At 42.7% G+C, this 26,965-nt stretch overlaps 1 protein-coding gene across 1 annotated transcript in view; it reads right to left on the bottom strand.

The window, feature by feature from the left end:
- Nucleotides 1-26,965, bottom strand: part of LOC140150916 (cytidine monophosphate-N-acetylneuraminic acid hydroxylase-like) — a 64,283-nt gene that overhangs the window by 15,516 nt on the left and 21,802 nt on the right. The window contains exons 6-10 of the mRNA XM_072173071.1: nt 9,564-9,711; nt 7,074-7,155; nt 4,188-4,325; nt 3,401-3,536; nt 1,472-1,609 (exon numbers count right to left, since the gene is read on the bottom strand). Coding sequence (XP_072029172.1) covers nt 1,472-1,609; nt 3,401-3,536; nt 4,188-4,325; nt 7,074-7,155; nt 9,564-9,711 — 642 coding nt within the window. The remainder of the gene's footprint in view (nt 1-1,471; nt 1,610-3,400; nt 3,537-4,187; nt 4,326-7,073; nt 7,156-9,563; nt 9,712-26,965) is intronic.

Raw genomic sequence — 26,965 nt, 5'->3', positions numbered from 1 at the left:
ATAGTTGTGACCAAGTTAGGTCAAAATCGGTGTATGCATGTCAGTGATAGAGCAAATGTAATGGTCGACAGAAGAAGAAGAAGAAGAAGAATTAGTTGTGGTCTAAGACCACAAACACAGCCGTGTTGTGACCCCTTAATGACATTTGACCCCAAAATCTACGAAAACCCCATAGGCATTGGCTCAGGTCAATGCACGTGTGCACATAGTATCACTGTGCCATGTTATTTGTGGCAGAGGGGACATTTTGAATGTTTTCGGCTTGAACCGGAAGTGACCCCTTAATGACCTTTGATTCAAAATAAAAAAAGCATGTGTACACTGGGTAACATCAATTCATGTGTGAATATATACCGTCACTGTGCTGTTTTTCTTAGATGATACATTTTTTAAAACTATTTCGTTTTATACCGGAAGTGACCCCTTAATGACCTTTGACCTCAAACAAAAAATACCACATATACATAAGGTAAACATAATTCATGTGTGCACATACCGTCACTCTCCTATGTTTTTCTTAGCTTATAAAAAATTTGGAAGGAATTTGGTTTTATACCGGAAGTGACCCTTAATGACCTTTGACCTCAAATCTGTGTATGATTCATAGACGCTGGGTAATAGCAATGCATGTGTGCAAGTTGCATCACCGTCCTATGTAATTTGTGGGAGAAGTAGCATTTTGAAGCTATTTCGTTTTATACCGGAGGTGACCCCTTAATGACCTTTGACCTCAAACAAAAAAATACCACATGTACATTGGATAGACAATGTGTGATCATACCGTCACTCTCCTATGTTTTTCTTAGCTTATACAATTTTGTGAAGGAATTTGGTTTTATACCGGAAGTGACCCCTTAATGACCTTTGACCTCAAATCTGTGTATGATTTATAGACACTGGGTAGTAAATATGCATGTGTGCAAGTGGCGTTAATGTCCTGCAAAATTTGTGGGAGAAGTAGCATTTTGAGTTGAAATCATATTTTTGACCTTTGTGACCCCTACGTGACCTTTGACCCCACGAATTTCATATGACATGTAGGGGATGATTGTGACCAAGTTAGGTCAAAATCGGTGTAAGGATGTCCGTGCTAGAGCAAATGTAATTGTCGACAGAAGAAGAAGAAGAAAGAAGAAGAAGAAGACGATCCTGTAAGAAAAAAGACACAGCCGTGACTAACGTCAACGGCTGTGTAAGGAGCGAGAGGGAATGGGATTGAGGTAATTTGTCAAGCAGAGCGACAAAACATTGTGATGGGATTTGGAGTCAAAGCTAATCTGGAGTGAGTGTAGGGGATTATTAAACAAATTTATGGAAGCTTTCCGATACTCCCGTAGTCCCAACAGTGCAGCATTGCTTTACCAGAATTTGCCTTCTGTTTACTAAACACAAGGATCTTTTTTAATTCATGAATGTGGGTGTTTGACAGACATATAGCATTACAACATATTACAATTGAGACCAGCCTTACTTGTCTCCTTGTATGACTTTCTGTAAATCTAGCTCTGCTCCTGGTTGCGGTGTCCATGTCCTAATGTCTGGTGAATATTTGGTGATCATTTGGTTCAACGTTGCTGGGTCATTCTTTGTGTTCGTTGTCTTAACATACCTTTGGGCGATTAAAAGAAACAAAAAAAATATATGAATATTTAAGTAAATGAATATTAATTTTGTGCACCATCCAAAGATGCAAGGGGGGGGTATGTTTTTTCCCCCGCCCCTTTAAATTCTCCCCCCCCCCCCAGCGCTACTGGCAACATTTATATTGTACATTTTCATGTCTATGCCCTTTTAACTTGAAACTTTAGTGGAGCATCACAGAAAGATACTTTGTGTGGTTTGAACAAGATCTGAGCAATCTTAAAACTTGGACCATGTATACAAGTTGGTGAGCTTTACCCACTGAAACCTATGAACACTCTATGGAAGAAATGATCTTAGTCTCCCACACAGGGGGTGTAGATTTCAAATGGGGTTACCTGAATGAGTAACTCCATTTGAAATTCACACCCTGTGTGTGGAAATATATTAAGGCTGTGTCTTCCATAGGGAAGTATGGATTTCAAATGAAATTGCCCATTGAAGCCTCTCTGATGGCTCATCCACTAAATGCAATTTATCTTACAATCTACTGATCTTACAAAGAAAGCATGTAATATATCTTTGAGAATCACTCTACAGTTTCACCAAATGCTTTTGTTTTCCCTTAAAGGCCTGTTATTACACAGCTGCAAAGTATTCATTGTTATGATATACCATGAAATACATTATTAAAAAATTGATATATATCTTTAATATCAGCTTCTACAAATTCTATTATGTTACATAGGTCCAGCTGTGATATTTTTAGCTTCAGAAAAAAAACCCATCAAATACAGAAGCTAATGGGTTTCAGCAATGCATAAACTGGAACTTTTTTAAACAGTGATGTTGAAAAATATGTTGTAAACACTTAAGTTACAAGGTTTTGCTGAAACTTTAACAAAATATGTTTTTTTAATGTTATTTAATTTTTTCATTATATTCTTTTATATAACCAGACATTTAAAGATTTCTGCCAACCTTTTGGGAATGTTTTCGAAAACATTTTGTGTTTGCTGAAATATCCTTAAAATGCACTTTTTACATCTTGCACAAAATGTATGAAAAATCACAACCCAATTTCTTCCCTGCCATGCATTTCCTGTTAGTTCAGTTCAGTTTTATTTCATCAAATTCATCCATTAAATAAATACAATATCAAAAAGCTTTTACAAACATCGTATAATATGGTGAAATGATGAGGATGCCACTGAACGCAGAGCGTGTTGTTGTGGCACTCTTTACAAAAGTTAGTATTAAATAATTATGATAAACAAAATTTTAGAATAATAATAAATACAATAGCAAGATATATGCCTTGTGGGTTAGGTATAAACTTATTATCACAAGAGCTATGCTTTCAATTATAAATCAATGAGTAATGATGGTGAAAATAACAACCAAACCTACACAGTAGGTGTAAAAGGGTTGTAAAATCCCATTATAATATAAAACAGTTCAGGCATGGCATAAGTATTACGGTACAATAATAACAAAAATGTATTTAGCCCGGGTGAAAGCATAAGCACATGATTGCACGTGCACTTGCAACATATAATGAGCTAAGTTATAACTTACATAGCAGGTAACTATATATTTAATGCAATTTTTGGTAAATTAAATCTACACAAAGATATTTAATGCAACGATAAATTAACATGGTAAATGGTGTATAGTTCTGCAGAGCAAGAACAATGAAATGCAAATTAGTGATAATCTGCATATAAGGCCAAGCGAGCTAACAAAATTGATCAAATAGCTTGGACAAAATGTTACAAATGCCTGGGTACTTTATTTGGAAATGCTCCTAAATGCTTACATGTCTGATGGATGTGCCTCTGTAAAATAACCTGCAAATGGACAGTACACTTTGGGTGCTACATCACGAACCACTTGGGTCTTGTAGTATAGTAACTTATTCCTCTCTCGTTTGATGAACTGTTCCTTCCATTTCTCTGTTACAAGAAAATATTAAAAAGCAACTTGACTTACAAGCTAAGAATTTCACCTACTAAATAACTATGGCTAGTTTGACAGTGTGTATGACATTGAGACACGCACCCAAACCCCTACTCAAATTGTGTGTCAACTGGTGGGGACATGTGTGCATGTTTTAAAACAGTGCAAGAGTGGACAAAATGGCCATCACACACAAAAAAAAAACATATTAAAGCTTAAAAACAACAACTATCAAGCAAACAAGGTCACAGTGTGTAACCCCTACATGTATAGTGTGTCTTCAGTTACAACTTTGCATTTTTAGGGTATTTAGGCACTGAGGAAACCTTTGGTTGTTAAAAGGACACCACAACACCAAACTGCAAATGTTGTTTTTAATGTTAATTAAAGTTGTTTTCCGTAATTTGGCACGCATCCGACACTTTACGGCAAACCACTTTAATCACCTACTTTGAGTGCCTACGTAGCAATCTTGGTTTTAATGTGTTTTTAATGATATTTGTTATCCATCTGTTCAGAAATCTCATGTGTGCATGTATGTCCACTGTTACAGAGATTTCATATGTGGGTGACCACTCCCTTGCTATCTCAAAATTAAAAAAAGTTAACATTTGACCACCCAGCAAATATCTAGTATAATTTGTTACCTGTGTACTTTCCACCTGAGAAAGTCATGGGGAATCCCGAGGCACCGCCGGCAAAGTCACTAAGCATAACATCTACTCCATGTGGTAATCGACCACCATTGGGATTGGTACAGTCAACTGTGTTCAGTATTAGGTGTCCTGTCAGTAGACAAAAATGGAAGTGTCATTCATTAAATATAGTCTTTTTTTTTTTTTCAACACATAAATAAAGCAATATTACCGATAGTTTTCAGTGCAAAGCCATGGTAATATTGTCAATGTAATAAAAGTTTGATGCACTTTGGCACTACATGTAAATTGTAACACATGTTGCTTATTAGAATCCATTATTAGTTCCTGTCTCTAACATGAAATGGCAGCACCAGCTCTTTTGGTTTACATGCATGAAAAATACTAAATGTCAGCATTCTACATTCTGATCAAAAACGTCAGAATTCCCTATTCTGTGGCATATGGAAGGATATGGCTCAAAAAGTATTTCTTTACCATTTCTGGCAGCAGGCGTAAACAAATGGCCGTGAAGCGGCCATCACTTAGCGCTTGAGCGACGCAAGGGGGTGTCTGCCCCTCTCAGAAGTTAAAAACTTTTGCAAAATGAAGACCCAATTGAAGCGATTTGTTGGACCATTTTAGCACTATTAGTGTGTAAAACTTTAGTTTTAAAAAGCCGAAAATTGGTGAAATGAGCGTTCCATGAAGCCTTAATGTCAAAAGGAGAAGCGATAATTGCCACTTGTTTGTCCACTACGCAGGGGGGTGTCTGAGGGTAAGAAATTTAAGAAGTAAGAAACGTTTGCAAAATAAGACCTAATTGAAGCGATTTGGTGGACCATTTTAGCACTATAAGTGAGAAAAGATTTGTTTGAAAAGGCCAAAAATGTGTGAAATGACGGTCCATGAAGCCTTTCATGGACAAGTAGTTTCCCTATTATTGTAGGCCTCTAAATTCTGTTAAACATAGGGCCTAAACTAGCAAATGTTGAAAGCAGAAGCGAAAACATGGAGTCCGTCTTAATAATACCGACTTTGTTGACAAAGTGTGACGGGCCCTGCATATCGGCGGGCCGGCAGTAATTTTCACATGCTTTTATGACGAGGACTTGCCGCGCGCCTCCCAGTTCTAGCACTCCGTGCATCCGCGCCGGTTGCAGATAAAGAAGCGTGATTCGCGAAATACAATAAAAAAAAAAGGGTCGTTTTCCATACACTTGTTCGCGAAATTGAAAAAAAGGGTGCTCTTTATCCACCAATCACATGTGTAAATCATCGTAGTTTCCTAATTCAATTCATTTACGAATTTCAGTTTCATTATTACGTTTGGTGCACATTACATTAGGTCACATAAATTATACGATCCATATACAACCGCATGTGCCGTACATTAATTAATGCGTTTCCATCAGGAAGGGATATAGCCTATTAGAAATATTATTCGCGTTTTAGCGAAAAAGGTGACATGGTAGAAGGGCAACAAATTCGTGAAATTGCTAAAAATAGGGGTGTTTTTATCCTGAAAAGTTCGTGAAATGAGATTCAAAAGGGGGTGTTTTCAAAGTTCGCCGACGAGCATGAGTGACCCGCGGTATACACGGAGTGCTGGAACCGGGCCCGCCTTCAAGCAATGTCTAAAATAATTGCAGCAGGCCTATATAATTATCATAAGACCTACTTCCGATCGACCCGACTGCACGTTTTTTAAAGCATGTGCCTACTATCATCATGACTATACGCGCAATTTAACTTTTTTCTCTCTTCCTTTTCTCCCTTTGCTCTTCTCTTTTTTCCCCTTTCTTTTTATCTTCTCTTCTTTTCTTCAAGTTTGCAAAATGAAGACCCAATTGAAGCGATTAGTTGGACCATTTTAGCACTATTAGTGTGTAAAACTTTAGTTTTAAAAAGCCGAAAATTGGTGAAATGAGCGTTCCATGAAACCTTAATGTCGAAAGGAGAAGCGATAATTGCCACTTTTTTGTCCACTACGGGGGGGGGGCTTGCTTGCGACGCGCCTGTCTGGCAGTCCACAAAACTTCACTAACCCTAACCCAACTGAGTCTCACTAAAGCTCACTATTAAAATTTGATGACGCAATCAGCCTAAGTCATATATACCCATGGAATTGCTGCCCGGGGCAGCCAAACCTCGGTAGCTACATGTCGATGATCATGTGTGTGGCATGCGAGGGGTCCCGGGTTTTAATCCTGGGGGTACCAAGTGAATTCTTTCTTCACCTTCTCTCCTTTTTTTGTTTCTTCTTTCCCTTCCGATGGCAAAAAAACCACGGGTAGGGTTAGGGTTAAGTGAATCTCTAGACTATATATAGGTCAGCACCAAGCAGGCATCAACTGAGACCTCTGTTGAAATTGTAACCCTCCTTTCCTTTAGGTGTTTAAACTGTAAAACACTTTGAAATATATTGTACAGTGCCTTTATAATCTGTTATTAGCATTATACACAATATATACAAAGCACTTTACAAGACTCAATGTTGAAATTCCCATCAGTGTTATGAGGACCATCTACTGGGAATAGATTAAGGTACAGTCTTGAACAAGGGTGAAATTAAGCGGGAGACGGGAGCCGTTTGGCCCCCAGAAACTCTGCAATGGCCTCATTCCATCTCATTTGTAGTTGACCAGGGGACACTTTTCTCACAAAACTGGCCCCCTGGATAGTAAACCAAAAAGTATCAAATTCAAAACTACTAAGTGCTTATTTAACCCATCCAGCATATCTTTATTTTTATTGGCCCCTTGGTAAATGGAAGTGGCCCTTGGTTTCTTCAAATCTTGGTGAACCAGGGGCCACTTTTTTTGCCGAAGTGGCCCCTGGTTCAAGCTATCTTATTTTCACCCTTGGTCTTGAATCTCTTAAGTTGACTCCACTTACCTTTGTAGTCAACCAATAGGCATGTGTCCATATCCGGATGTACGCCATCCATCATTATCATGAAACGTAAATCTTCATTTATCTGCAAAAAATAAAATAATAAAAATTGGAAAACAATAAACACTTTTCATTCTTAATTACTTCTTAGGTAAAATTAGAGAGTAATGGTATTATTTGTAGCCAATGTTTTGCATCTATCATCTTAATACTAATCACAGAGTGTCCGTCCGTCAGCGCGCTATTGCGTTCGCGCGGTGCTTTCGCGCTGTGCGATATCGCATACGCGCGGTGCGATATCGCATGCTCGCGGTGTGCTATCGCGGAGTATCAACTGGGTGTGCGCAGGGTACCGCATCGCGCATCGGAAAGCATTACAGTGTGACTAACAGGTGCATCTCATCGGACCAATAGGCCTATTTTCAAGACACGATTAACATAAAAACCATCAGTTATGGTAAGGCCTATATAACCCGTTTGCGTTCACATTTCTCCCGATTGATTAAACGGCCTACATCCAGACACTACTAGAATTTCGGGGTATTTTTGGGTCCTCCAATGTGGTAGCAGGACATGGCTTGGAAGAGGCGAACGATGGGTTACCAGATTATGGGTACCGAAGTAAGCGTCACAGCTACAAAACAGAGTTGATTAAGTTCTGTCTTAATCATTGAGAGACGTATATCGTAGTAGATTGGAAGGTCAGGACAATTATTATGGGTAACGGGTGTTGGGTAATTAGAGATAGGCCTATCACGAGAACCGCCCAACCTGAGAACCGCGAAATCTAGTCTCATATAACATGGGCCACATCATTATTTGAAATAAATTCGCCTTGTTTGTTGTATGAGACGATAGATGAACAACAGTGGCTAAAAACAAAACCTTTATTCTCATTCTTGAACACTTCAATTCAAATAAAAATATTAAATAAGTATACCAAATTCTAATCAAATTAAATCCTAAATTTCACAAAGAATTACCTAGGGCTTAGAATTGACCAATCTCGTTGTTGCTATGCGCCTCCTATTGGTTCAAATAGCATGCACTTAACCATGTGATATCGTGTCATATCACACAGCTAAGAACTAATAAGATTGTAGGAACTTCCCCATGTGTTTAAGAATGTAAAATATTCTTCCTTTGCAACTTCCATTCAATTAAAAACTCCCCCCTTTCAAAACCAGATTAGCGACGGCATTTTGCATATTGTGTAGTTTCAATAACCAGTTTTCATATTTATGAACAACCGTTAAGTTTCTGTTCCTGAGTGTTAACAAAATTTTAAAGCACACTTGACATTTCTAATCATATCAATAAAGTTTTTAAGAATGCATCAAAATGGTATGGTATCATGTTATATATTATCTTCCATACGAAACTCTGACCATGCTTACAAATGCTCAGATCGTCACCTCACTTATATTCCTGTGGGGTTAAATTGTTGTAAAGAATTTGTCACCTGATATCAATATAATGAAATAATGCAATTTTTATGTTGAATTGACCATGGATGATACAACCAGTTTGTTTCTTGTTTTAAAATCATCAACATCTAAGCACACCATATTTCGTCAAATAAACGCCCCCGGGGGCGTTACATTTTCCAAAGGGGGGCGTTTATTCAAGGTCAATTTTAGAACGATAATTCCCATTAAAATCATTAGGTAAACTTAAAACTCTCGCTAAAATGACGAACTCTGAACTAGAAACACTGACTTCTGGTTCACTTCCGGTTTTCCAATCCAGATTTTCGCCAATTATTGACGCTATTATCGACCATGTGGACAACTTGGTAAGCTTACTACACAAGATAGCATGGAAATATCAGCATTTTTGAAACATATTGGTTGAAAAAAGTGGTGGGGGCGTTTATTTGAGGGGGGGGCGACTATTTGACGAAATACGGTAGGTACATTGATTTTGCTTATATTTCTCTCTCAACTTAAAAACATATTTTCCCATCCTATGATTCATTCTCAGGTAATTTCCTGACCAACTTACTTCATGCCATAATCCAAATCTTAGAACATTGATATTGTTGAGCAAAGGTACATTGATTTTGCATATATTTCTCTCTCAACATTAAAACACATTTTCCCATCCTATGATTCATTCTTAGGCCAAAAATAAAACTGTTTGTCCGTCCATAGAGGCTCATGAAACAGTTGGGTCGGTAGGTCTGATTTTTTATATTTTTTTTACAGATATTGCACTTGAAACTGACAATTTGAAGACTGGTAAATAAGTCAACACACAGCACATTACTGGTTTAACTATTGAGGTGGTTCTGCATGTTATACTGTTCATTTTCTTTACATTTTCTTTCTTTAAATTTATACTAACCACTGTTTTACTAGCACATTCAACGCAAATTAAAAAAAGAAAAAAAAAAAAAAAAAGAAGCACGGTCGGGACCAGGGTACAGAGTCGGCCGGACGTGGACAAACAAACAATTTGTTTTGGCCTTAGGTAATTTCTTGACCAACTTACTTCATGCCATAATCCAAATCTTAGAACATTGATATTGTTGAGTGTGACACCGCTCTCCTTCAGCTTGACAAACACTGGCATGGAGGTGTCGCCGACATAGATGGGGATGTTGGGATTTCTTTTGGTTAGCAGCTCAAGTGTTGGATAACTGTGGATGATAAATGTTTTTTTATCTAGTTTTATTTTATTTGTTTCATTTGATTTCATCACATAATATATTTACTTATTGAAAAAAACAGAGGTACTTTGTTTAAAAAAGAGGAAAAAAAGAGGAAAAGCAATGAAATATGCTCAAAATGGCCTGAAAATGAAAGAAAAAGCTAAAATGTTGCCTCAAAGAAATTCCCAAAAGAGGAATTCAGCTTAAACGAGGAGATTTCATACCCCTGATATTCATGATATCATCCTTTTATATTTCTGTCTTTACTAATTACTACATAAGCTTTCTTATTCTTAATTCAGAATGTAGTAAACTAATCAAATCGGTGTATTTCCGATATTTACTAATTGACATTTTACTAATTAGGGGTTCATTCATATATTTTCATGACTAAACGGTTGTTTATGCCCGTGGGGACGCTTGCTGCCCGAGGGCATAAACAACCGTTTAGTCATGAAAATATATGAATGAACCCCGTTCATACATACCAGAACATTTTGTGATTCTTATTTCATCAAAATAATAACAAAAGATAACAAGGAACATCATAAAAAAAACGACGAATTTCATTCGTTTTCTTTACCCCGAGATCGCACATCCGGGCCACCGGGCATAAACAGTGTTTATGCCCGGCTCTCGACCAATCACGCGCTCCGTTATATAGCGCGTATATATGAACACTTCTTATTTTATTGATTATATACAGTATTACGTTTTCCTGCATGAAAATAGCCCAAAATAATTTCTGCTTGTGTAATTGAGAACTTAAAAGTTCTCAATTATATAAACAAATCCAAAATATTTACTCACTTCTTCAGTAATTTATTCAATATTGTAATCTATATTCAGTAATGTATAGGTCTCCAATTATCTAATTAATATGATAACACCTCTTTATGCCATGCTGACAGTTCGCCAGCTTCATTAAATGAATTAACAATCAATAATGTTATGATTACCGGAGTCCCCCTTTAAGGAAAGGCAGCATATTTTTGTGGCGGTAACATTCAACATCTGGTACTAAGTGGTTTTAACAAACCAGAGAAAAAAGCCTATACATTAAAGTAACATTGAAAAATAACCCCCACATCATTTTGCCCGTCCCCTATCAAATTTTTCAGGTACTACCATTGGTGACCGTCGTCCAGGGGGGATAGTGTCATTGTTTGCCAGCCACTTTGACGGGAAATCCCTGTCAGAAGCACCTAGCTCATTTTACCTCGACTAACGGGAAATCCCTGTCAGAAACACCCAGCTCATTTACCTCGACTAACGGGAAATCCCTGTCAGAAGCACCTTTACTCAGGAGCCCCGCTTAACCCCTCATTTGCGAATAAAACGTGCTCGGCACTTTTCCCCGACCAAACGGGATAATTCCGTCGGAAGCCCCAGCGGCGGCAGTTTCCGTCGGAAGCCCCTGCGGCAGCAGTGCGGAAGCCGCTGCGCCCCGCGAAAAAAAAATCGACTTAAAAAAAAAATCGACTTAAAAAAAATCGACTTTAAAAAATCGACTTAAAAAAATCGACTTAAAAAAGAGTTCGGGAATTCAAAATGAAAAAAAAAATCGACTTAAAAAAAAAATCGACTTAAAAAAAAGAGTTCGGGAATTCAAAATGCAAAAACTCGCAACGTTGGCCGGGATTGCGAGTCTCAAATCCGAGGCGACAAAAATGAGCTCTTGAATTTTTCGGCTCATTTCCGTCGACAACGTCCAAAGGGCTTAGTGTCATTTTTGCCAGCCACTTTTCACACGATTTTTTCAAAACTTTGGTTCCATTTTTGCCAATCGCCTTTGTCACAAGATTTCCCATAAATTAGGTATCATTTTTCTTGCTAAAGCACGCGAATTTTCAGTAAATTCGGTGTCATTTCCCGCAAGCTTTTTACAGGGAATTTTCCGATGCTGGCTTAAGAATTTGGCGCCTTTGAAAAAAAATCGATTTAAAAATGTTGTGCTTTTGAAATATCGCATGAAATAAAATGAATCGACATTTATCGTCTTCATCGTTTCGGGAATTGAAGCGCATCGCAAAAGAACGTGGGTACAGAGGATACTCGCGTATGACCAGGGATGAAGTTCTTGCTCTCCTTTCAGAGCCGCCACCCCCTCCACGAGTTACGCTTTAGGAACTGAAACGCAGAGCGAAAGAAAATGGCCTGAGAGGGTACTCTAAAATGACGAAGCCTCAGCTCGAAGAATTGTTGGCTAACCCCATTGCTTTTGAGAACATGACAGTCAATAGAATAAGAACACTCGCAAGAGACAGGGGCATTCGAGGGTACTCTCGTCTAAATAGAGACACTCTCATTCGCTTGCTAGATCCTCCACCCGACGAGCCCGTACATTACGCGGTAGAGATAGAAATTAAACTGCATGCTACTGTCAGGACCTGGTATGAACTCAAAAGAGAACGCGCTCAATTCACGCGGGCTGACGCGGAGAGATTTGTAAGAGAGCTGACAAATCTAACGGATACGACAAATGAGATCGTTCAGGAGCTTTTTCGGTTATTGGATATGGTGAGTTGGATCGCGCATAGGGAATCGCTGGAACCTCTCGTAAGAATTGTTTCGATTACCCGCGACGACGGCACCGTTGAAAACTTTGACTGGGAGAACAGGGAGCTTGCTCAAGGGTCTGACGCACCGCAAGTTTTTTCGCATTGGACGGACTCTACGGAGTGGAACTCTCCTGAATTTCGACCGAACAGGTGCATGGCAACTGCGTTTCTTCAAAAGTTCAAACTCATTTTGAACAAGCGCAGGGCAAAACCGAATCCGCTGCTTACCTACGAGGGCCTGTGGAAACTCGCCAAACCCGACCATCCCATCCCCGGACCCGACGAAGAGTGGAAAATGTCGTGGAGCCAGGCCACAGTTTGGTTGAAAAAGTGGAGAATTCCGGGTCTTGCCATTGACATCAAAGGGAAAGTTCGGTGCAGATACGAACCACCTCGGGTAAACGCGAACATTAACTTTGCTAAATTTTACATCCTCGTCCACAATAATCACGTTTGGCCCGTGAACAAGAACATTCAGGAGTTTGGGCAGAAATACGCTCAAAAACAAATCGAACGCGAACTCCCTCGCCCGCGGAATTCCGAAGAAATTTCTGACAAATGGCCCAGACCCAACGAGAAACAACGAAAACTCTACTTTGTCGATTCTGTGGGTGAAATTTTGAATCTTGAAGCGGTCGAAGTTAAAAAGGGCGAGACTGCCAAATGGACCACCGATATTGTTGCAGTTACGAGCGAAGAACCTGAAGATTTTATCAAGGAGTTAGTTCGAGATCACAAGATTGAACCGGGAAGTCTTACCTGCAGAAACGGGGTAGTGGACGGTTTCTCGATTCAACACCCAAAAGACCCCCGCTCAGAAATCCGAGTAAAACGGGCTCTCTCTGGAAACATCGTCGGCGATCAACCGGACGACAGAAAAGCTTGGTCCGAAGAGCGTCATGAAAATGTTTTGAAGTGGGCCAAAAATCTGTCCGACGAAGTGACTCCTCGCTCAGGACTCTCTCATTACAATGAAGATGTTGTGAAGCTGTTCGATCGATTTAGGAGAGGCCCAAGATGTGGTCTTTTGCGCGCGCTGCCGGAGGATGGCAGTGTGCTGGGAATCGACGTGGCCCGAGCTTACACTCACTTCATTCGAAACATTAAAAAAATTCCGATATTCTCGAAGTTTGATCGTCTCGAGAAAATGTCCGAGGGGGGTATTTCTGACGAGACATTTTACTTGGTGGAAGTTCGGAAAACGCCCCATCGGATTCTCAAGGTTAACCCAGCGAACGTTATTGACAAAATGTACGAGTCCGACCTTCAAGACGAAGACAAAAAATACGTCGCTAACCTAGTGTACGGGCTTGCCGCTAGGAAAAACAACAAAGCTGCTTTTGGTCAGCTGTTCCAAGACGTCGAAGAAGCGAAAGCCTACGGCAATGGGCAGTTGAAACTCAAACTTGCTCCAGATCTTTATCTCGCGATCGATGCAGTGATTCGAGAGCTATCGGAGGGCTACCGACCTGTCGCGGCGCTGATTTTGAATGGAATGCGAATGTGTCTTCACAAAATGGTGTCCGCGCTTGGACCCACCGCAATTGCCGTGCGAGTTGACTGCGTGTACACCACCCTGACGAAAAGAGAAGCTAGACGAGCACTTTTTGGTTTTACCTTCGGAAAAGAAATTGGGCAACTGAGATTCGTTGAAGATTCGAGACTGCCAGAGGGAAAACTTCAGACCTCCGACGAGACGGGCCCACCTTGGGAGGGTGACACCCCTCAGCAAGAGCGAATTTTGATGATGAATGAGTTTGACGACGACGAAGCCAAGCGAATAATCGAACGGCTGCCCGAAAGCACAGTTTTTTGTGAGGACGACGACGGAAACGAAATCGAGGTTCCAATGACCCGTACTCCCAAACCTCTATTGGTTACAGGCAAGTACCCGGGAAGCGGCAAAAGCAGACTAGCCTTGCATTGGGGAAACAAGAGGAGGGACATGCTTGTTGTGTGCCCTACGAATGTCCTTTGCGACTCTATCATTCAGCAAGCCTACACCGCCATAACCACGCACAGACTTTTGGGTAGAAGACCGAGAGGCTCTGAAGAAGAAAACTTCAAGCCCTTTGATGTCTCAGAGTACAAAGTTATTTTGTTCGAAGAAATTTACTTTTACCCCGTCTTTCAGCTCGAGTGGATCCGCGGTTTCATGACGTCTCATTCTGATAAGATCTTCATCGGTAACGGCGATCCGGCCCAGAACAGCCCGGTGGGGCAGACGCTCAGCGTCGCCTTTGACGACTACTACGATTACGTGATGCGCCAGTTGTTTCCTCGAAGACTCGATTTACAAATTCCAAAACGATACGCGCTGGGAGATCGTCGAAGAATGATGAGGCTTTACGACGAACTGCTTCAAGATCGAGCGCATCATCCGTTCCTCACTGCCAGAAAATATCTTCCGGTTGTAGCCTGGCAGGACCTGACCCCGGATGCCGCGAAATACCCTCACGTTGCTTTTACCAACAATTCGGTCGATCGAGTGAATCACTGGGCCCAGATGAAGCTGCGCAACACTAGCGAGTGGCAAGTGGGAGACATGGCCATTGGTAAAACCTGGGCGAGAGTCGGCAAGCATAAGATCAACTCAAATTCTGAATACCTCGTGACGAATATTACGCAAAGAGAAATAACCGTGAAGGGTCAAGATGGAATCGTACGCACTTTGGAAAGAGATCGAGTGCCTAAACTTTTTAAGAGACCCTGGTGCAGAACGGGTCACTCCATTCAAGGTCAAACTATCGGCGATAAACTGTACATTCACGATCCCGATAGCTTTATGGCCACGGCAAGATGGCTGAGAACAGCCGTCACTAGATGCAAAACCCTGGACATCACTTTGTTCAAATATCGGAACCCGTGCCATATGCTCTCCAAGACAATTCAGACCAGGATTGGCAATCACGTGAAAGAGGATGAAAAAAAGGGTAGGCCGTTTGACTTGAAAGACTTCGTCACCGAACACTGGGCTAAAGAAAAAATTCGAGCCCAGGGCTACAACTGCGCCGTGTGCCTCGATCCGCTAGACGTTGACTGGAGTATAGACAGGATCGATAACTCTCGAGCCCACGTCAAAGAAAATTGTCAGATCTCGTGCCGCGGGTGCCAGAACGCGTCCGGTCATCGCTAAAATAAAATGGAGTCGATACTATTTGCTACCAAAAAGAAAACCACTGCCTCGCAGCAGATGACCAAGCGCGCGATCAAACCCAAAGAGTACGCGCCTACCGGTGGTCCTCCGGGCACGTACCAGGGTGATTTAATATTCTTCGAAGACATATCGCGCTCGAATCGGGGCTACAAAAGTATTCTGACCGTGATCAGCGCCAACTCTAGGTACGTGTACGCCGAGCCGTTCACAAAAAAAATCCGACACGTCCGATGCGATGCGGCGTATCGTAAAAAATGCTCAGTCCCGAGAGCCGATCAACGTTCTATGGACCGATCCAGGCACCGAGTTTACTTCGAAAAAGTTTCAGGATTTGATGAAGACCACCGACATTCAGCATCAACTTTCTGGCGCCCAAAATCACGCCCCCTTGGGTAGAATCGATGGGTTTCATCTTACCCTTCGTACAATTTTCGAACGTTGGTTTCTTCACACTGGAAAAAATAACTGGGTAGACTCTCTGCCCGAGATTATCGAGTCTTACAACAAACGCGGAACAGAGCCATAGGAATGGCACCGGCCGAAACCAAACCCAAGGACATTGAGCGGGTGCGATTAGAAGACCGAGCCAGAGCGATGAGAGTAGCCGATCGCGTTGACAAACTCGCTCTCACTCCGGGCACCAAGGTTAGACACATTACTAACAGAGTGGGGTTCACGAAGGGCAGCGCTCCCAAATGGTCAGCGACCGTGCACGAAATTCAAGAGAGAATCGGGGTCGATACGTTCAAAGTCAAAGGTCTACAAGGGGTATACAAAGATTACGAACTTCAGGCTATCTCAACGCCTGTCGAGAAAACAAAAAGCGAGCGAGCGATTCAAGCCCGTGAAAAAGAAAAAACGTCCCAGCGAGTGGAACGAAGAATCCGCCGCGAGGGCATCGAACCACGCGCTCCATCGCCAAGACGTTTGAGGTCCAAAAAAAGTAAATTACATCAATTCGCAAAATTTTTCTAGCAGTCCGAATTTCTCGGCGTATTCTTCCAGCGCGTTCATATCTTGCCGATCGACCGAGTTTTCCCGAAGAAAATCGAGCGTTTTCTTCAAAATCTGAATTTCTTCGGTTCTTCCCGGGAGGATCCAAGGTGGCCTCAAGCACAGTCTCATTTTGTACCGATCCTTGTACCACGCGGCAAAGCACAGCAGCAAGGCGTGCGCCTGAACTCTTACCTTCTTTCCGTTGTACCCGCTCGCGGCAACGAACAGGTTTCCGAGACTCGTTCCGTTCCACGCGAAAAAGTCGCTCACGGACGTATCTTCCAGCTGTTCGAAGATTTCGTCGTCGGCTAGCTCAAAATAAATTGAATCACCCATTTCGTCGGTTTATTTACAATAAACAAACAAATTCGAAAAACTGCGCGAAGAGCAGAAATCGAGCATCTTGAAATGGCGCGACTTGGAACAAGGCAAAATTGTCGAAATCAAGGGGTTCAAATACATCGCAACAAGGTTCGACGACTCAGCGTGCGTAATTGAGCTCGCAGATGGCCGCGAATTTTGGGCGACGTCTACGCTGCAAAAAGATCTTAAAAAAAAGGGGAAAATGTCGGCACTCGCGTTGCTATACAGGGTGTCCCAGAAAAAATTACCGAGTGAATAAAATTGAGCGTAAGTCAAGAAATAGACATCAGAATCAAAAAATTTAAAATGTAGCGCATAGCCTATTTTGTTGTGCATCACATACGAAACTTTTATTTGATTCGCTTGACTGGTTTTGGAGAAATGAACGATTGCCTAATGCGTGCATCAATGCAGTTCATTCCAAGTTTGATCAACAGGCGCTTTTTTGCATACTCGCTCACCGCTTCCTAAAGTTTATGAATCTCATTAAATTTAGTCCACATTATCTATTAAATTCCGACGGTGTTATGTCATTCATGCTTTCACTGAAGATGAATAACAGTTTGTCCGAGAAAACTTTGATTTATACAATTGGAAGCTCTCCAACTTTAATTCTTTAGGCTGTGCAAATATACTTTACAAAGAACATTTGAGCCAAGAATGACAATGATCAAGTGCTTACAGCTTTACGTGTGATATTTGATACCACGCAACATTAATGTTGAAGTTTTAAAAGATTTAAACTTTGCAATACAATTTCTTGGAAATATTCCGAAAACATTAATGTGTGTGAGAAATTTTTAAGCCAGCTGGAATTCTTTATGTAGTATTCTTCATGCAACATTTATATCAACATTAACAAAAAAAGATATTTACAAAATACCGAGCATCATCTCACATGCAAGCTTTCATTTTCAATATCGTGCAGGTTTTCAAATTTGAACAAAACCTAATTAAATGTTTTGCAAGAAACAGGTTGTTTAAAAAGAACGAAAATGATTTCAAATATGAAGCCCATTGACAGTTTAACTACTCGTGCGCATTGTGTTGAATGATCTTTCTTTCAAACTTGGAATGAAGTGAATTGACACATGGGTTATGTAATCGCTTATTTCTTCGCGATCAGTCACCCGATTCCAGTAAAATTGGCGTATAAGATGCAGAATAAGATGGGCTACACGCTGATGTTTAGATTTTTGAATTTTGATGTCTATTTTGTCGACTTACGTCCACATTTATTTGCCCGGTAATTTTTTCTGGGACACCCTGTATGATGTCAAACGGACTCGTTGCGTCAAAAAAAATGCGGGGCAAACGTATTACTCGGTCGACATTGTCTGGGAACCCAAGGAAGAATCTAAAAAAGAATCTAGAGTTTACTTCGGGTCCGATGAAGAAGAAGAAGATTGGGATGCCTGAGAAACTAAATTTTCGCGGGTGCGCTTGCGAAATTTGTAAGAAGAGAAAAACCAGAGCCAAAAAACAGAGCTGGCACCTGTATAAGAGTCCAGCTTGGAATGTAATTCAACGTTTGTTTGAAGAACTGCCAACAAAAAGCCCCTCGAGTGTCGAGGGAATTTTTTTGGACGTAAAAAATACTATCATGTGCAAGGGCTGCGTTTGTGGGAGTCGAAATGATTGCTCGCTTTGCCACAAATTGCAAATTGCGACCCTTCGTTTGTTACAAACTCGCGTACGATATTTTAAGCGCAGAAACATTCTACAGGATCGCTTACAGGTTCACGAGCGACTACGAGATTGTAGAACGCTACTACAAACTTGAGTACGACACTGTGATTGCAGAAAAATACCACCGGCTTCTGTACGCTCCTCCGAGCCCATCAAAAGTTTGTAAAGACTGCGGTAGCTCGAGCATTATTGTTGATGACCTACCTACATGCTTGGACTGTGGTGTTATTCAATCGGAATTATATTTTGTGAGTGAGTCAAATGTTGGAGCAAGGTCATGTCCACGACCACGGCAAAAAAAAATTTAGTGGGAGTACCCCCAAGCGCAAAAAAAAATTCTGGTGATTCGAAAAAAGAATCGCCAGATTTTTTTTTTGCACCAGTTATGGGTTGCTGGGCTTTTCCCCTCACACAAAGTTATATACGAGAACTCCAGTCGCGACCATACCCACTCCGATCAAGGCCAGTTCTCCATTTTTGATAGACTCAGTCTGCTCCTCATCGAGATAATCGTATAAATGCGGCTCGGGTGGTAGGGGATCCAAGAGTGCCCCAGTGAGATTGTAATATTGCTGCATTGCATCCTCGACATCCCTAAAAGTTTTTTCCGCGTGGCCCTGCAGTTTTAGCTGATTATTAATATAATCAATTCTCTAATGACGATACTGGTTCCAAGAATTTTGATCACGTTGGAGCTTCTCAGTGGCGAGATTGTGCCTTTTTTTTTCCTTAGAGTCTGAGAGCTTGCTGAATAAAAAGTTTGATCCGCTGAAGGCGAGGGCATTTACGGCTGCCCCGCCAATAAGCATTGCAATTGAAGCCATATTTCTTTATTTAACTCCCGATGATATTTTCTGGCAATATTTCTTTACTGACTAAAAAGTCTCTCGCGTAGGTCGCCAACCCGACTGAGAGGGTGAGCTTTCCAATATCCTCCGCGTCGAGCTGTCCAAGATTTGCGGGTTTGAATTTGAAGAATTTCTTCGCGGTATAGCAGTTTACTGCCATGAGTGCGCTTATCGTCAGCGCATGATAGGCGCTGTTGACGAGCATCTTAACGTTTGGATTTTCGCTTGCCATTTTATTACTATGCGAATTCGTCAAAATATTTTTCTTTTTTGGAAGGGGGTGGCGCTGGGGCTTGGGGGGTGGAGACCACTGCCGTTGCTACTTGGGGGGTGGGCCCCCATGACAAATTGTTCGTGCTTGCCCAGTACGCTACGACCCCCAAAAGAATAGCCCCTCCTCCTCCGATAATTGGCCAGCTAGATTGTGATTGCTGCGCTTGTGGAGCTGCCTGCGCTGCCTCCTTGGGTTGTGGGAGGGACGCTTGTTGTTCTTCAAATGCTTTCAATTTTGCCCTTTTTTCTTCGTTTATCTTCGCCAGTTTTTTTCCGGCGGCAAATTTTTTTGGGTCTTTAACCCGCGCGCGAGGAGCCGTAACGATTTTTGGCTCTTTAGGCTGTGCGTGAGTAGCCGTAACGATTTTTGACTCTTCGGTGGGCCCTGCGCCAGCAACGATTTTTGACTCTTCGAGTTTTTTTTCTTCCATTTATATATAGCATCAAATTGTTCAGCACCTCTTCAGCACCTCTTCAGCACCTCTTCAGCACCTCTTCAGCACCTCTTCAGCACCTCTTCAGCACGTCTTCAGCACCTCTTCAGCACGTCTTCGGCACTTGCTCAGCAACTTTGCTTTAATCGATCTCATCTACTCCGGCTTTAGCAGTAGCTCCAGCAGCTGGGGGTTCTTCAGGCACGACCGGGTTTTTCTGGATGTGATTACCGGTCAGCAACACAGCCTCGAGCGGGCCTAGCATGTGCCCAAAACGGTGGTACATTCCGCAAGTCCACTTTGACAGAGCTATGTCTATGAACGGTCCTTCATGCAACGAGACTTCCAGGGCATCGGGGTCGGTAATTACCAAGCTTTTTGGAAGCAGCAATCCTACAAGTTTTGTGTACGCCACAACGACGTGCCTTTTCATCGACTTTGTGACCAGCCCCATGCGGGTCCAATCGTACCTCGCGTAAAGTTTCCGAAGCTCATTTTGATCAAGACGCTCGATTTCATCGGACGTTATATTTTTTCCGAGGAATTCTTGGCTTTTTCCCGCTACAGCTATTCCAACCAAGCGCTCTCGCAAATCTTCGCCCCTTCTTCCGGTTTGTTATTGCTGACTGCGATCGCGTCAGCAACAATTTTATCGATATCTGTCATGCTTTTATTCATAGGGGTCACGCAAACTTTTTTATTCGAGCCACCGGTAGCTGGTTGGCTGTTCCGTCACGAGAATCAGTTTGGAATGCTTGTGCTCGGCCAATTTTTTTCATTTGTTTTTTTTTTCCCGCGGTTGGTATGACGTCATTTTCACGTAGGCACTTATCAAAACTATCTCGATCTTTGCAGAAAAAAAGAGCGGTCCATTTTGTCTGCTCACGAAGGTCGGTCAAAATCGAATTGTACTTTTGGGTTAGCACCCAGACCGAGCAGTTGAAGTGTCTTCCGGAAAAAAGCCAACTACGAGAGCATCTGCCTTTTTTTTGTCATGGATTTGTTGGCGCTGCAATCGTCGACCAAAAAAAGAACCTGTAACTCTTGGGACATTTTTCCAAAAACTTCGAAGAAAGTATTCAACGCGTCGTTCATCGGGTCGTCCGAGTTAGGAAACCAGTCAAGAGGATCGACGAGAAAGATTTGCTCGTGTTGTATCCACTTCCGGGATAGGTACGCTTTGTTATTCTTCCAGGTTGGACAGACTATGACGATGTACTCGAAGAAACCTAGGTAGGCTGTCTCGAGGAGATCGAGAACGAACTCCGACTTTCCGCATCTAGTCGCTCCGCATACGATTGCGGAATGTGCATGATTTGGGTAGCTCATTTTATTGTAGGGGGTCTGGGGGGGTTAGAACACACATTTCATCAGCCGACCATTCTCAAAGTTCAGCTGGGCATCTTGAACGTAGAAAACGTAGGCGTTCAGCGCGCCGGCATTCTCGGCATCTCTCTCCATCTCGATTTGAATACTTTGGCTGACTCCTTCAACCTTTCTACCGGACCCATGAAGGGAATCATCATCGCTCGAGCGCATGTCGATCCAGAGCCCGTATTTCGTGGTGAGGTACTCAGGAAGGGTCACGTCCGACAGCTCGGCTTCCTTGATGAAGTGCGGGGTCGTGCGATGCTTCCCGTCGGCAAAATGTTTTTGAATTTCCTCGAAGTGCTGATGTGGAAGCATCCCACTAGAGAAGATTTGGTTCGGGATTCGATCAATCATCGCGGAAACTTTTTTGATTTTTGGATTGTAAAATTTCTCCGAGTCCCGAGCGTAACTCGCTCCACCGTCGGCAGGATCCTCGAAAAGAATGAGTACGCCCTTCATGGATAGGGCACGCGAGGCCATGTTGATATTCCAAATGGTGTCCGATTTGTTCAGGCTTTCCTTGCTGTGTCTAACGACTCTGTCGTACACGATGTTGCTTTTTCCGTTGTACCGGTTTCTTATCGCCGTGGTCAGCTCGGAAGAGCTCACTACCTCGAACTCCAGATGGATGTTGCTCACCGAATACGAAGCTTTCGTGTCGGTGCTCGCGACAACCCGTCCGTAGCGATTGAATGTGAGCTCGTAGGAGAGTCGGTCTTTCAATTCATACTGGAAAAAGGGGTTGTGCGAGGAGAGCATTTCGAAGTCGAGAGGGATGAAGAACATATTGCCCAGAGCGGTTCCGATCGCGACGTCGGCGGCGTTTGCCCACTTGTCCCCCGCGTTGATTCTAATTTTTCGCACGGCCTCCGACTGGATGCCTTGGTAAGCCGCATTCTCCCGCTCCTCGGAAGTTTTCCAGAGGTCCTGGTAGCACAGGAAGATATCCGCGTCGTTCAGATCGAAGACGCTTTGTCCCTCGAGCTTCACTTCTATCTTGCTCACGATCGCTCTTCCGAGGTTATTTACGATCTTCCTGTTCGCGTCCGCGTTTCCACCGGTCGAAGACAGGTCCACCTTGAAAGAGAGCTTGCTGGTCCCGGGCACGATAACATCGTTGCTTCCGAGATTAGGGAATCGCACGGTGAGAAGTTCGTTCTCATCGATCTCGCTGGGAACGTGCGTATTTCGCATCGTTCTCCGAATTCCTTTGACGCCTCGCGTTTCGCGAAGCTGGCGATGTGGGTCGAGTTTATATCCGAAGTTTGTAGCCATCTTTATTTTTATAACGCTCTTTCAATAAAAAAGGAAATCAAAGATCATGGAATATCGTAATGAAGCGTTCGACGACTATGCTGATGATGAAGGACCCCTATTACCCCCGGATGAACAAGAAAACAGTTATACGGACAGTTCGTATAATATTCAAGTGCCTGATTCTTCAACTCCAGGATCATCAACCGTCCTTGAAGCACGATTGAGAGCACTAAGAGACGAGGGACGTATCGATTTCATACCAGAACCTCCCACTTTAGATTTGCTGGTTGATCCTCAGGAAAGTAAGCTCCTAAAAAATCGCTTTTTGGAATACTTGCAAAATAAGGGCGCTACACTTTCCAACCCGTCGAATCTATTTCAAAATGTTGAAACAAAGCTTCGCACAGCTATTGAACAAAGCGTTACCACAGGAGGCAGAACAAAACGACGGTATGTAATATATTTGGTCTACGAAGGTAAAAATATCAGATTAACAACAGAGACAGGACAAAACAGATTTTTAGCTCTCAGTGGAATAGAAACACAAATTAGAAATGCTGGCATCGGCGATGCGCCTCAGGTTATAAGAGGTGTGTTCAATATTACTAATTACAGTGGAAAAGGAAAGTTTAGGTCAATATCACCTGAGATCGAAGCTGCTGCTTTAAACGTCTCTCGTGGAGCGCAGGCTGGGATAAGTAGCATTGACAATGGAGAACAGGTGGAATTACCAAATGTGACTGAAAGCATCGATCAATTGTCATTAACAATTGACGAGGAAGCTGAGACTTCATTTACTGAACCGCAAACTATCGAACATGACACCTCATTCACTCCGAGAACAGCGCGAAACCTTCAAAGAGCGCATAAATCCATGAACACACTTGAACGACAAATTCAAATAGCAACGGCAAAAATTACAGCCAACAATGAGTTGATAGAAGAGAGAAAACGAGAGAGAGATAACCCAGAAACTGATCAAGAAACAATAGAACGATTAAACGAAGAAATCGGGAATTTTGAAGAAGAAAACAAAGCTCAGCAAGAACTTTTGAACGGTCTGAAGCCGGCGCTCAGAAATCAGCTCGTGGCGATTCGAGAAACGATTCACAAAGTACTGTATGGAAACAAAACGGTCGGTGAAAAACTCCGAATTTTATTCGCGGAGCAAGGTGTCACCATTGCATCTTTGCTTACAGCCATTGGCATGACAATTGCAGCTGTTGTTGAAGGAATACTTTTAGCAACAAGATCAGCCGTCACTCCAGCGCCAAAACCAGACCCCGGTCCAAGGCCAAAACCAGACCCCGGTCCAAAACCCAAGCCCGACCCAGGTCCACCTCAAAGCCAAAAACTTTGACGGATTGGTTGAAGGCTCAGCTGGAAAAAATCGCGAGTCTTCTCGCAAAACTCGGAGACAAGGCTTTGGCCGCGCTTCCGGCAATTATTGAGCTGTGGTCAATTTCGTTTTGAAATCCGCGGGATCCGTGGCCGGATTTCTTGCCGAGACCTTTGGGTATTTGCCTTGACCGTCGGTGGAATTTTGTACACTTCTGCGAAGGAAATTTACGACAAAAAAATAAACCCGCAGCAATCTGCCGCGGGTTTTATTTTTAAAGAGACTCAAAAATTGCTCCTACTTCAACCACCAAAGTTTTGCCGCGAGACAAGCCATCCACACAAAAGTGAACACGAGCTCGACTCCCGCATTGTGCGCGGCTTTTTTCTCTCTTTTCGAGCCTTTCCTTTCACTCGCAGCTATTTCATCATTGTACGCGGCTTTTTTTTCTCTCTTTTATGAGCTCTTCTTTGAGTTTTTTTTCACTCACATATAGTTCATCACTGCATTTGAAGGGTTTCCCCTTGATTTATTTTTCGTCCGCCATTTTATATTAACGAAAATATGCGATGGCTGTTCCAATTAACACCGCTCCCAAAGTCAATGAAAGTTTTTTCTCGTCATGCGTTAGTGCCGGGTCTGCACCCCCATACCCCAGGGCTGTGTCCTCAACAAGCGGCTCTGTATTATCTGGTGGTTCTTCTTCCTGTAGCGGGTCGGGTTGAAAGTCGTCCGGCTCGGATTGCAGGCTTTAGTCGCACTTTGTTGGTCATTTCCTTCCGAGTTACAAATTGCTTTTGAGCGTCAAATGCACTCCCATACCCAAGAATGCTTGTTCTTGTTTGGGATTGAGCTCCGAGGATAGCCCAAACCAATGTTCGAACGCTGTCGTTAATTCTTATAACACCAGCCCTGGTGAATCCGCTCGAGTGATCCAGGACGAAAGATCCTATCGCGGCCATGGCATCACCCCTTTGAATTGACACATCAGTTATGTGTGGATCGTGATCGAACATTTGGTCCATCCAGATCGGGTAAGTAGCGTCCCTGCTGTTGCCTAAAAAGTTGACGTGCCCGGGGACGGAGATCTCAAACTTTTTGTATCGGGGTTTTCGGCAATTTCGACCTTGTCCGAGGTCTTCAGACTAAAATCTTTGTGGTAAGTCCGAGTGAATTTTGCCGTGCCCATTCCGTTCCAACTGTCGAACTTTTGCCTCCAGTTGGCTCTAGTAGAGATCCCGAATTCGGCGCAGATTCTTTCGTAGGCATTTTTGTCTATGTCGTTCTGGAGAGGGTTTCACGAATCTTCAGTGGGCAAGGGGCAGCTCATTTCGGACAAAATTCGCCTAATCTGGTAGTACGCGTGAAAACGCCATACGGATCTGACAAAAGGATCCCGGTGGGTAAGATGCTCCTTCGATACTCCGCATCCGCTCGTGGCCGCCCAAACGACGAAGTTTAACTGCATTTGCCAGAAAACCATCTGATCCGCGAGCCAATTTTCATAGTGCTCTGGGTACTTGATTCTCGGAAGTTTGTAGTCGCTCCAGACGTTCGGAAATCTCGCGACGAAGCTCGATTTTTTATTGACCCTGATTTCTTGGTTTACTAGACTCCATCCGTGAGTAGGCTCGAACACTCCTCCGGTTCGCGGTTGAAAATCTTGATTGTACTTCATTTATTGTAAAATAAAGAAAATGAGTTTTGTAACAATTACCGGCACCGGCAAAGGAAAACCTTATCGCCTGTTGCAAAGTATAGATAATAACGGCAAAAACTTGAAAATTGGAATCAAAAGGATCTCGGGCCGAGTAGGATGGTTCAACGTCGAAGAAGAACTCGAATGGAGGTACACTCAAGAAGGGGGAGGACCTTCAGAAGCGATGAAAATAAGCCCAAGGCTGTATAATTTTGACATGCTCGTAAAATAATTCACGAGTCAAATTGACGGTCTCGAATTCGAAGTCGAAAAAGGCGATGGAAAACTCGACATGATAATTCCCGAGCAGTATGAGATTTGGTTTCCAGCCCGTGTTCGAGGAATGTTCGGATTGGACGACGACGAAGGGTGGCTATCGGCTGGTGAATACACGGGAGATCGAGCGATATAATGTTCACCTCGAAGAATTCTGGTGTACCTGAATCAGCTGTCAACCACGGGTAATCTCGTAAACAACAAGGTTGATGTTCTGCAGGAAGGTCGAGTTCTTGGGTGGATAGATCTCTCAAACGCCGCGTTCGGAGAATACTTCGTCACTAACTACGAGAAACCGAGTTTCAAAAAACTGCAAAATGGAACCATTCACGAGCTAGACTTCGACTTCAAAGTAGAATGGAAAAATTCTTCGAGAAAGCTCGATAATCACGATCAACCGCTGGATTTTGAATTTGAAATCCGATAGAATAAAAGAAAGAATGTCTATCTGGGGACCAACGATCAAAACGGAATCGACGCCAACAGCTGGCGAAGATCTGGATCTTTCAGCGTACGTCAAAAAAACTGGTACGAGAATGACCGGAAGGATTAACATGGGAGATAAAAAAATAACGGGGTTGATGGATCCAACCGATCCGCAAGATGCAGCTACTATGGGGTCCGTGACCAGCCTAACCTCATGGTTAAACGACAGAAAAGTTTCGAAGGATGGCGACTCGATGACCGGCGAACTCGCTATGAGTGGCAATAGAGTCACGGGTCTCGGAACTCCCACGGACAGCGAGGACGCTGTGACGAAAGAGTACGTAGACCAGCAAATTGGGCACGAGCACGATACCAGCTTACACGTTTTGGGGAGATTCATGGTATGGATGAACGAAGACGGAACGCACTACGTTTCCATCCGAGCCAAAAAAAAACATCGACTTGGAAAGAGACAAGTTGATCGAGATCAAAAACGGAATGAACAACACTTTCAACGCCAGGCCTAATCAAGTCGGCATCACTGCCGGGTTTA

This window comes from Amphiura filiformis, chromosome 4 (assembly GCF_039555335.1).
Source record: "Amphiura filiformis chromosome 4, Afil_fr2py, whole genome shotgun sequence".
In the NCBI taxonomy this organism is placed as follows: domain Eukaryota; kingdom Metazoa; phylum Echinodermata; class Ophiuroidea; order Amphilepidida; family Amphiuridae; genus Amphiura; species Amphiura filiformis.
Note: the sequence above shows the minus strand (reverse complement) of the source record. Positions and strands in the feature narration are given on the sequence as shown.